At 38.8% G+C, this 13,018-nt stretch overlaps 1 protein-coding gene across 9 annotated transcripts in view; it reads right to left on the bottom strand.

Annotated features, from left to right (window-relative positions):
• TTC13 (tetratricopeptide repeat domain 13) overlaps positions 1-13,018 on the bottom strand; it is a gene marked incomplete at its 5' end in the record, with an annotated part of 68,935 nt that overhangs the window by 38,854 nt on the left and 17,063 nt on the right. For all 9 annotated transcript variants that reach the window (XM_082407752.1, XM_082407753.1, XM_082407754.1 and 6 more), the window contains 2 exons: positions 6,031-6,101; positions 9,349-9,424. In XM_082407752.1, the coding sequence (XP_082263878.1) occupies positions 6,031-6,101; positions 9,349-9,424 (147 nt within the window). The remainder of the gene's footprint in view (positions 1-6,030; positions 6,102-9,348; positions 9,425-13,018) is intronic.

The raw sequence follows: 13,018 nt of genomic DNA, 5'->3' as shown, positions 1-13,018 counted from the left end.
CCTGGCGGAGACCGCTCACTGCCCCCCAGCACCTGCACTAGCAACATTCAAACATTTTCACTCTCACCCACAGTAAGAAATACATCTTACACCGTAACCCAGTACACTCGTACGTATATACATAAACACACACACAAACACATCAGAAACAGAAGTTTCACTAACGTCGCATCAAGAGCCTTACTACACACAATGTAATCTGGTATTTCCTCGTCTGGTGTATTTCATTAAAAAAATGCTAGTCTTGACTCACCAATTAATTTCAGGGCCCACTGAAGGGTAGCGCCTCATAATTTGAAAAACAGTGAGGTAACATCTAAATGCCTTTGCAAAAAGTACTGGTCATTTTCCTGCCTCTCTGTTCACCTCCTTCCTCTGCCCCACTCACAATTCATGCTCTAAAAATTGGCTTAATGGGACTTCCCTGGCGGTCCAGAGGTTAAGACTTTGCCTTCCAATGCAGGGGCTGTGGGTTCCATACCTGGACGGGGAGCTAAGATCCCACATGCCTCATGGCCAAAAAACCAAAATATAAAACAGAAGCAGTACTGTAACAAATTCAATGAAGACTTTTAAAAAATGGTCCACATCAAAAAAATAATCTTAAAAAAAATAATAATAATAATAAAAATTAGCATTACTTAGTAGTTCCCTAGATACAACAGGGTCTCCCAAGCTCGGTGCATTTGCAAATGCTCTCATCTGCCTGAAACACACACCCATGGCCTCTGTGCCCAAGAAAGTCCTTCAATCCTTGAACCCTCTCTTCTGATTCCTCCCAGATGCCCCTGGAAAATAGATACGCCCCTCTCCTCTGTTCCACTATATGTCATAGGGATGTGAGTCATTCATTCAACAAATATTTACTCAGGGCCAGCTATAAGCCATGTCCCAGCCCATGTGCTATGAATACCATAGTAAGCGAGAACCAACACAGAAGGCAAAAAAGATTCTTGCCTTCTTGGAGCATAGCCAAAGAATCACAGACATAAACGTAAAGTTATACCTTCAGTAAATGCTAGAGTGATGAATGGTGCTTTTAGAAAATGTATAAAGACTTGAACAAGGTTAGGAAGGATTTCCTAAGGAAGAGATACCTGGGCTGAGATCTGTAGAGGACGGGGGAATCCCAGAATGACTGGTCCAGGCAGCGGGGGCAGACGGTGCAGAGGCTCAGAGGGAAGCGGGGAACACGGCATCTCCAAGCTGAGGTTGGAGAGGCAGGTATGGACCTTATTAAGGATTTTTATCTCTAACTTAAAAGTAGCAGCAAAGTATATGTGTGTTTAAAGTACATGTTTGTACGGTGTGTACATGTGCGTGTGTGTGGAGGGTGTGAGGAGAGAAGCCAGGAACCGAGAGCCCCATCTGTCATCTGGCAGATGGAAGCGGCTCAGCCGTGGTTTGAACAGAGCCAGGAGAAGCAGATGGACAAAGGAGATACTTGGGAGGCACACAGACAGAGCTGGTGATGAAGTAAGTGGCACACACATGTGTGGAACATGTGGCCTCACATAGCCCTGCGGAGACGGTGCCATTCACTGAGCTTGGCGACACTAGGATACGAGGAGGAATTCTTTTTCAGTTGTGGCTGGGGAGGATCTGGTGGGATCAGGGGAGAGCAGGCAGTCGATTTGGAACCCGTAATACTAGACTATAACTATGATAACTACCACGATAACTAAACATCCTTCTGTGTGGTTGGAAGAAAATTCTGAAAAGAAGAGTCAGTCGAATGGAGAAAACCTAAACACGTTACAGATGCACATGTTCGTTTTCTCTATTATTCAATTTACACGTTCTTTTTAGAATTTCTTTCCGACAGCGTAGAAGGATCTAAAGTTATTGTGGTTGTTACCATACCACAGTATACCCTAGTATTACAGGTTCCTAAATTTAAATAGTAGATTTTATTGCTTTTTTTGATTGATACAACTTTATTCCTTTATCACTGGCTTTAGATGTTTACAAGTCAAAACTCTTTCTTTATGAAACGTCACAATGAATTATTGTTTCAAAGAAAAAACAATGTTTATTTCTAAAAACAAATTGAGCTCAGAATATCATTTCAAAGTATTTTTGAATACACAAGTCTAATAATATTTACACTTTATAAAGTTCTCAGAATTTTAAATGAATTAAATTAACCTAATATTTCAATCGTCCAATATTACTTTATGCAAATGCAAAATCATGGTATAATAAGACTGTTATCTTACTGGATCATGTCCACTTAGATGTCTCAATTCTCAAAAGAATCAATTTTTTTAAACCCATAGAAGTCTAATTTACCATCTTCATTATATTATTTACATAGTGATTTTAAAATTTACAAATATTTATTTTTCCACCACAAGGTTGGCTTTTTGTTAAAACTCGAAAGTCACTGGATCAAAGACAAACGAATAAGTCAAAAACATCACTGCACAGCAATGTAACAAGGATTAAGTTCTGTGTAAGTGGCAGGCGCACATACATATGTACATAAAGGATGGTTACAAGATCACGTGCAGAGGAATGTTTCACACTTTGTCTGCTAATGTAAAAAAGAAACAAAGTTCTTTCATGAATTCAATTCCACCAGAATCAGATCAGAATCAGATGAGCTCAAGGTCACACAACTAACAGCAAAGGCCAACTGCCTCATAACACTGTCACAGCACTTACGTCGCCCAGCCCTGCATGAGCATCAAAGCAGCACAGACATCAGGAAAGGGTCCCACTTTCAAGAACACTACGATAGAAGTGCTGACACATGTGGAAGTGACACAAGGACACTGACGTGGAGACAATACTAATTGACACGCTTTTAAAATCAAGAGGTTCCAGTGAAGACGGACAGATCTATTAAGTCTTGAAATTGTGCTCTGTTGGAAACCTTGATGCTCAAGGAACACTGTATTCCTTTATAGACGTGCCAAACAACCCATACTTGGATAAATATTCAAAGGAACAGTTTGAAACAACAAAGATTATGGAAATAGCCCGTAAGTTTGTTCTCTGATGCTGGAGCTAAGACCACAAGAAAGTATAAAAGCTTTACATCAAAAGGTCACTCTGGAATATGAGTGGCCCTCATGCGTAGATCCAAATTTCACATTAAATGATCTTATATAAATGGTGAATATAATAAAATCCTAGCCCCCATGGCCCCATCTGTCTTCAGCTTTCTATGAATGCAGTCCGATTCGATGCACTCCTGTTTCACCCTGGAGTTCGCGGGCTGTCCAAGAGAAACACTTAGTCAGGAGATAACAAGCTAAAAAAAACTGGAAAAGCTTGTCTGTGAACAGCTATCACTGAAGATTTGTTAAACGATGTTTATTGGCTTAAAAATAAAGAGTTTTCGCACATGTGGAAGGGTCCTGCAAGGAACAGGTGAACATCTGATAGCATGTACTGACAAAAAATGACCCTCTGGTGACGCTGAGTTCAGTCCTAACTTGGCATCCCTCCACGCTTGCAGAAACGCTTCACCACTATTCTGAATACTGGATACGAAAAAGTATTGCTGGGGTAAAAATCAGTTTCATTACTGCAAGACCCAGTATTGCTGTATTTGCCAATAAAAGAAAAGGAAGAGCAGTTAGATTTAAAGAATGGTCATACTTTAAAAATACAACATAAAGAGACTGATTTATGCAAATTCTGATTCATGGTAAGAAAAGGAGTTTTGGTCAATTAGAGAAGTAGCAATAACTATTCTTTGGACACTTGCTACCACGTGGTTGTACAGTTTCTTGATGAGACTGGCTATCAAAAATTTGAAGAAATCAATGAAAAGCTCTTAAGCAGGAATTATGTGTATCAGTTTCAAACATAAAGCCTAATATGGAAAAGTTATGTCCAGAAAAGCAGGATCAGGTCTCTTATTAAAATTTTAAAAAAGAATTTTAGCACTTAATATCAAATCTTTGTATTTTGTATTTATCATAGTCATATAACATAAAGAAAATGTGACAGATTTTCACCAAGCTCTATCTGGATGCCTCTAAATTTGCTCCCACTTACTTCAGTGTGTCATATGATTTTCCACATGTGTTATAATGCAGAAGAGGCTGGGAAGCACCGAAACAAAGGGGAAGAGAGACATCCCCAAGGAGAGCACCAGCAGGAAAGCCAAAGGCATTGAATTCCCACGTAAAGACGAGTTATGAATGACGACGCAGTCTTGTCTTCTGTGGGCCCGTAGCATTTGAACTTTCTGCGGCTCCACCATCTCTATTCCTGCCCCATTGTAGCTTGAATCGCCAAAATCACCAGTCCAACCTTATAATCCACACATTCTCAAAGAAAAATTTACCAGTCGAAAGCAACCCAACACAGATTGATGAAAATGTTATATCAAACTTCAATATATTAATATCTTTTCTTAGCACAAAGAGAAAAACTCTGATCTACTTTCTGAACGCAATTGCAAGAAAAATATGTTTTACAATAATAAATGGACAACAGAGATATTATAGAGTCACTAAAGTTATGATTGTAGAGGAATACTGAAAAACATTTATAAAATTAAGTAAAAAAGTAATACAAAATAAGCTCAGATTATAAAAAACAAATGCATACTTTGAAAAGGCCATAAACTTAAATAATGGTAGACTGGCAGAATTAGGAAATTTTTTATTACTTAAAGTTTTTTCTTTAACGTTGTTATATTGCCTTCAGCTAGACTGATAACAATATTTTTCAAAAAGTTAAATGAATTGCTAATACGTCTGCAAGCCTGTACTGTTGTCTTCTGTTGGCTACCGTAAATTAACTGACATTTGCTCCTATAAATGTATCAAAACCTCCCTTTCAAACCAGGGTGTTAAAGTGCTTTCTTACCTTTTTAAATACTGCAATGCTAAACAGAAAGGCGATTTTTAAAACTTTATAATCTACCCATCGTACTTTAAACTCCACTGAAGAATATTATTCCATATGACCACTCAAACACATAGCCGCTTGGATCTAAGGACTTTAAAGTAATAACTATAAAAATATCTTATTATTCGAGAGTGAAGACAGAATTGTCAACATAATTAATCATATGTTTAGAAACAGAAAACAAAAGCAGAGCAAAAATTTCAAAAGTAATACTTTAAAATTAAGTCTGCCTGCTGGATTGTAAACTATCTATTGGCTCTTACTGTATTAGCACAGATGAATATGCCAGAATGGTCCTTTGAATAGCTGAAATTAACTGAGCACTTACTATGTGCCAGGCACCTAGTAAAGTACTTTTTAAGATATTTCATTCAAACTGAATGAGAATATTTTTGGAGGTAGTTATTATTATGCCCATAATCCAGGTGGTTAAGTAACTTGCTAGTAAGCAGCAAAGTAGATGAGAACTTGGGTATTTCTAACTCTACTTGACCCTCCTGGACACAGAATGGATAATGGCCAGGCATCTACCAGAGTACAGTTAAATCATGACCCGAGATACACAGCCAGCAATGTCAGGCTGCATTGCAGGTCTCCTAGGCAACTCTTATACTTGCATATGAAAGCACTTGGTCTGTACCGGATTTTAACGCAGCCATCAATCAATAGAGGCCCAATACTTCCACTAAAGAGTCTCATAATTATACTTTAAGGTGAGAAACAAATCCACGAGTGGACTTAAGTATGCAGATCAACTCCTGCATGGAGAGTAAACATCCGTAACTCCAAGAATTTCCAGTGTCCACATCTCATGGGAGATATCAAGATAGAGAGGAAAATGAGCTGAAGCTAACGTTTGTCTTTTTGAAACTTGGTTTGAATCTCACCTCTGCCACCTGATGGTGGGGAGACTACAAGCAAATTGCCTGATCTCCTTAGATCTCATTTTCCTCCTTTAAAATAAAGTAATACTGCAAAGATTAAATGAGAGCATGTTACAAGGCCTGCACTAAGAAAGTGCTCGGTCAGGGCTGATTTCCTTTACTTTCTTCTAAAATCTTAAAACCCATGTTTTATTGCAGCACTTTAGCCATGCATAAGTCCATATTTTTGTCGTGCCTATAAACTTGCAATTATATAATTAAGAAGAAAAATTACCTGAAGCATTGTTGAAAAATGTCTTATTGCTTCATCATAGAGACCACTGCCAATCAACACATATGCAATAGCTATGAAAAAATACAGAAACATTAAAGGAACGAATAAAGGATCTCAGACTGGAATTGGTAACTAAATTCTTTACCAAATCTTAAAAGGCAGCTCCAACGACTAGAAGCAGTTAAAGAAAACCTAGAAGTTAATAAGACGTAATTGAATTCTCCTACCACTCAGCACTTGCTAATCAGTCGTCTAGTTCCATCTAGATTTAAATTATTAAAGCCATCTATAAAACATCTGCCTACAAGAAGTAATTATCTTTTTCTAAGCCCATCACTCACTTTCAAATACCAAATAATCTTTATGATGTTTCTTATCTATATATACAAAAGAGCTAGTAACAAGCCTGAATAATATCCATATAACATGGCAATGTGACTTTACTGTGAAAGTTAGAAGAAACACCCAAATAGCATCACATATCTCGATTCCTGCAGGTGCTGAATTTACTGCCAATTACCTAGTAAGAACAAAAACAGAGGCTCCAATTAATATACGTTAATATAATGCTCAACTGTAGATATAATTCACACCACTGCAAAAGACCACTAGTCTTTTCCCTAGCTCTTCTATTCAAAATATAGTCAAGACACTACTCAAAATATACTCTAAAGATCACAAATAGTTTTTAATCAAATTGTTTATGTAAGTGGTATTTTGAAATTAGAGCCATGAATATCTCTTAAAACATGGCACAATCTTGACTAAACTTTTTCACCTGTCAAAAAAACCAATAAATTTTAATATTCTAGATTACATTTCTATCTATAATATTTGCCCTAACTCCCTAAAGCCCCAAATATCCCTGAAAAATTGTATTCCTAACTCAATATAATACTATTTTGATCATATTTCTTTGCAAAAAAAGCTTTATGCAACCCTCTAATTCAAGGACATAATTACGTGTTCAAGAAGATGGGCAACTAAAACTTTTAATGTCATTCAGAGTTTAAATTCCCTGAAAGTAAAAAGTAGTAAAAACATTAAATGCAGAAAGAGATTCAGAGTATCTTTATAACTAACCTGAGAAAAGTAAAATTCAGAAACATCGAGTATCATAATAATATGAGAGCTTTTGGGGGCATTCTTCAAATGAAAAGAGGACTGTTTTCATCCTAATTTCTTTGAAAAGATAATTAAGCTCAAACTCCTATTCAGAATAATGGGAATGGATACTCTTCAGGTAGTTGTAGCAGACAAGGAGATAACCAGAGACCTCTTCGATGGAGATCAGCAGCATTAGTAGTAAAAACAACAACAACAACAATAATAGTTACACGTACAGTACTCTTAATACGTGCCAGGCACAATCCTAATTATATACATGTATTATAACCCATTTACTCCTTAATTGCAGTGAGGTAGTGCAACTGTCATCCCCATTTGCAGACAAGGAAATGAAGCATTTAAACTGTCCAAAGACAGCATGCAGTGAGACAAAGGAAACAGGCTGCTTGGCTCCAGGACCCACCCTCCTCACCAACACGCTACCCTGAGAAAAATCTGGGCTACGCTGAAACTACTGTGCATGGGGCCAGACTGCAAAATGGTTTGAATTCCTTGATGACTGGATGAACAGGGACTGAAACATAAACTTGTGCATTTTTGAGTGTAGGAAGACACTTTAGAAAGCCAAGATCTGGGCTCAGATTCTGGCCCCGCCACTCGCTGGCTGTGTCACCACGGGGACCTCAGTCGCTCTCATGACTCTCTGGGTCTTGCTTAACAAGCCTGTAGAAAATTTTCTTAGATTCCTTTCAGATCTAAATTTTCAGAATTTCCTATCTATCTTCCCATAATCAGTAAATATCCGTTGAATGAACAAATGAATAAGTGACCCATAAAAACAAATACGGCTTTAGCGGATGTTATACTTAGGAACATGTTGAAAATTGTCGTCCTTGGCTAGCCTACTGAACTCCACTCAAATAAAATCAAATGCAGCTCTCAAATCTTTCCATCTAAAAGTAAATATTTTTTTGAGAAAAACCCAAAAGTATGCATTAAAAAGTAATCTAAATCTTGGACAAATATAAATATTCATACTAGGATCTAAATTTGGTTGTGGGAGTTCAAAGACATAAAGAAAAAACTAGGAGAGCTGGAATCTCCCAGAAATTGTTAATAACCAGCAATTCCACATCTCCCCACAACATGTATGTTGACAGAGGTCATTTTTCCAAGAAAAAAAAATACTGAGGTTCAAAAGCTCCTAAGCCAGCTCAGGGCCTATCCTATCCCAGGGTGTACTAGGATTATTCTTAGAGCACAGGACAGGCCTGGCACACATTAGGCTCTTAATTCAGTATTTAATAAATGAATATAAGGCTGAACAGAATCCAAGGACTACAACAGAGACCAAATCTGATGCCTTAAAGGATAATTAATTCTCAAAGCCCACTCAAAGAATATAAACAAAAAGGGATTAATACTTTCAAAATAGTCAACTCTCAGTTATCTGCACTAACAAAGGAAGAAGCCAATACAAGAAGTGCTCAGTCTTAATATACAATGCGTATGGCAGAAGAAAGGATAAAATGGTTATGTGTAAATTGGACAGAAAAAAATTTCTGCAGGTGCTTTGGGCCACCAGGCAACATGCAGGAGCACGCACTTAGGTGAAATCTATCCAGCTGCAGTGTTCAGTGCTCTATTCAATTTTGTTTCCACTCTTTCAAGTGTGAGCTGACTAGGCACTGATGGAGACACACCCAGAGCATATCAGACACTGGCGAAACCAGACCATTTTGAGACATGCCTTGAACAAGCCAAACTGCATGACCCATTTGCAGATTAGAATGAACTCAACTTTCTACACCCACATGCTTAGACCCAACAATAACTGATTGGCCCCATGAGTAAAATTAACTCAAACCTAGCTACTTTATTACACAGAAGACTGAAGTGGGTGTGATTCTCTCCTGTTTTCACTTCTCTATTGTTCATATTTGATGACAGCACACAAATAACCTTCTAATGAATGCTAATAGCTCATAAGAACTCGTTACCATAATTATTAATCTCCATAGAAACAAAGATGTGGAACAGTCCTTAAGGATTCCATCCAGACCTTTTATTTTATGACTTATAGTACGGAGACCCTCACAAGGGTCGAATGCCCTACCCAAGATCAAACCTCTCGTGCTGGCAGAGCCAGGCTCTGTGCTCTTTCTGCCTCACCATCCTGCCTACCTGATCTGCATCTGATCATAAATTCTAGGCAAATATCCCAGGAATAGCCCCCGAGTCAAGTCTCACCTAACTCTTCATTTGTGCTGTCATTATCAGTAGCAAATGGGAATCTCTTTTGTTCGGCAATAGACTTGGCCTGGCTCTGAAATAAAAACAAACATACATTTTAGCTTATCACAGATGAGGAGAAACTTACCATGAAACCTGTATTTAAAAAAATTAAAGCTATATTTGATTTATATGAAAGCAAGAAAATCTTCACATTAAGTCATATCAATCATGTACTTCAGGGACACAATTTGTGCTGTAACTGATTTGCTTCCTCGCCTTATCACTAGTGGTTTTCGGTTTCCAGGAACACCTATTTTTTTACTTTCATGGGGATTAATCTTCCCAGCTGTTCCAAAGCTCCCTCCACAGACTACTCAATGACATCGATCATGTTACAAAGATCACATTCTAGTGTTTGGTCTCCAAAGTGGCTTGATAACAGAATATTTTTTTAAATAAATTTATTGATTTTTCACTGCGTTGAGTCTCTGTTGCTGCACGCAGGCTTTCTCTAGTTGCGGCGAGCAGGGCCTACTTTTTTTTGCGGTGCTTGGGCTTCTCATTGCGGAGGCTTCTCTTGTTGTGGAGCACGTGCTCTAGGGGCGCGGGCTTCAGCAGTTGTGGCTCGTGGGCTCAGTAGTTGTGGCTCGCAGGCTCTAGAGCGCAGGCTCAGTAGTTGTGGTGCATGGGCTTCTCATTGCGGAGGCTTCTCTTGTTGCGGAGCACGTGCTCTAGGGGCGCGGGCTTCAGCAGTTGTGGCTCGCGGGCTCAGTAGTTGTGGCTCGCAGGCTCTAGAGCGCAGGCTCAGTAGTTGTGGTGCATGGGCTTAGCTGCTCCGCGGCATGTGGGATCTTCCCGGACCAGGGCTCGAACCCATGTCCCCTGCATTGGCAGGTGGATTCTTAACCACTGCGCCACCAGGGAAGTCCACCAGAATATTGCTTTTTAAACTCTAAAAATATTTTAGAAGCAAGAGCTACAGGTTGTTGGGACTTCCCTGGGGGTCCAGTGGTTAAGACTTCGCCTTCCAATGCAGGGGGCCCGGGTTCGATCCCTGGTTGGGGAGCTAAGATCCCACATGCCTCGTGGCCAACAAACCAAAAAAAAACATAAAACAGGAGCAATATTGTAACAAATTCAATAAAGACTTTTAAAATGATCCACATCAAAAAAATCTTTCAAACAAAAAGCTATAGGTGGTACAGGGATGACATCATAATAGGACCAGCAAAACCTGACCAAGAAACAAGACATGCTATTAAATAATGCATAGCAGGCCATGAACATAACCATCCTACTTGATGCATATGCAGACACGCATATGCACACTTGGCAGAAAAGCTAAAGCAAAAGCGGAAGCTAGGGAAAAACAAAGTAAGTTAGCTTAGTAATTGGAATGATTTTATAGGCAGCAATGGCCCAACATACAAAATGACGGCTCTATTGTGTTCTGGAGACAAATCATGTCTGATTATGCAAACAGCTGTCACTTTGCCAGAAGATTTGACTGTCAACGCTAAGCTGTGATATGCTTAGCCTACAGGGTACACATTAAAATGGTAACTTCATACCAGATTCACCTAAGATATGATTAAAACTTGTACACACACATAGACAGGAAAAGCTAAGATAATACAAGACTAAAGATGTCGCCTTTGGCAAAACTTTACGATCAGAACCCAGTGACATCTCAAGTATTTAAATTCCTCTTTTTGTTAATCCATTGTACAGATGCCTACAGGCATGTATGACAGCCAAATAATTCTACACAGGTGACTCTTCTGACTGATGGATATGCTCTTTAGCTAATCGTTGGTACTCATTAGCCATGGTCTCTTGGGCTTCACTGACTCAACAGAGTAACAGGTATTTCCACCTATATTCCCTACACTCTTAAAGTCAAGACTGATGTTCAGATACAGAGTGGTTTTGGGTTTGCCTATAAAACAAGTCAAGAATAAGCTACCTCTACTTAGAACACAAGTTAAAAGATACAGGTCAGAAGGGCATCCCATCTCAGGAGACTCAGTTCTCACCTCATTCCATTCAGGACCCCAAACAAAATGAAACACCTGAAAATTCTACTGCTTTGGGAATGTTTATACTTTATTTCTTCCAGTAAAACCTCGATGGCTAGAGGGGAACTCTGTCAGCTCTTTCTTGCTTTGCTCTATAGCTGGGAGCTTCCACACATGGGAACCTCATCCGGCTTCTTTAAGAAGTGGTAGATTCCACAACACGTGAGGGCAGCACAGCACAGTACACACTTCCAGGTGTGACCAGACACAAGTCCTTCCTCTTTACCAGCTGCTTACAGACAAACACGTAAGTGCAAAACATTTTCTACTTAAGAAATTGCTTAGAGCCAAGGAAAGGGGTCTATAAACAACGCTTTTAATACTTTAAACACTTATTATTATTTCATCCAGTATTCAACGAAGGTCTTGGCAACCACTTGCCAAGCCTTTGTGCAAAAAGATGGGAAGAGAACAGAAATGAAATCCCATAAAAAGAAGAAATCATTTACTAAGCAACATTAAGAATATACTGAAGAGCGTATCTGATTTTGAAGTGTTTTTATTATATTAGAAATAGAATTTATAACAGAAGTGGGCAGGAAAAGTATAGTACGGACAAATTAATTTCCTGATCAAAAAGAATCTTCCCCACGTCTAATACTGCATCTATAGATATCTTCTGTGTACAGAGTGGAGCAGCTATGATCAAGGAAGTTTAAACACACAACCCCACATTGCTAGTAGACTAACTCCAATCTACCTGCCAGGTCCCTGCTCATGTTTCAATTCCTGAAAGCTGTCTTGCCTGATACCCCTAACTTAAGGGAGATTACGTTGACCCTTTGTTTTTCCTTCGTATGATTTGCACAATTATACTTCTATGCTTACTTGTATAATTATTTGATTAGTAGCTATAGAGCCCTAAGTGCTGGGACCAAGCCTATCTGGCTCACCACTCTCTGCCTAAGTACTTACTTAGCTCAACGCTTGACAAAAATAGGTGCAAAATAAATATCTGGAAGATGAATGAATAAATGAAGAGTTTAACTCCCATATTTTCAACCTAGGAAAAACAAAAGGCCTAGACTGATAAGCTTTCTCCCATAGGTTACTAGCTAGTGCCATCTTAAACTGGAAAGGAAAACAGTAGATAACATTTGAATTACTATCAGCAAGAAGGTCCCTAATAACTCTAAGAATCTAATCACTTCTCCAAGTGGGGATTATCCAGTTTCTATTTAAATGTTTTCAGTGATGGCCAACTCACTACTTCACAAGTTAGCCCATTCTGGTTTGGGACAAGTCTAATTCAAAAGTTTTTCCATAGACCACGTTGACGGCTATGCAATGAGTTAAGTAAAATCAGTTGATCATTCTCTAGTTTGCAGTTTCTACCCATATTGAGTAGTTCTTACATGAAAAAGCAGAGCTTGGTCTGGAAAAGAAAAGAGTATCCTAAAGGGAAATTTTAAACAAAAGAAGCCAACAATATCTATGTGGATGCTGAAGGAAAAGGCCTGAAGAAAAAATGTTAACCTTGGGCACTGAAAGAATAACAGCCTCACAGAATTAAGTGTGAACAAAAATACCCTGGCACCTTGAGGCAGGCGGGCCAGAGGGGGACACATGCTAGCACGATAGGCAGATGCACGTTACGTGGCACAGTG

Source organism: Balaenoptera borealis (genome assembly GCF_965194805.1).
Source record: "Balaenoptera borealis genome assembly, chromosome: 10".
NCBI lineage: Eukaryota > Metazoa > Chordata > Mammalia > Artiodactyla > Balaenopteridae > Balaenoptera > Balaenoptera borealis.
The sequence above is the reverse complement of the archived record's forward strand: the minus strand, read 5'-3'. Positions and strand labels throughout refer to the sequence as shown.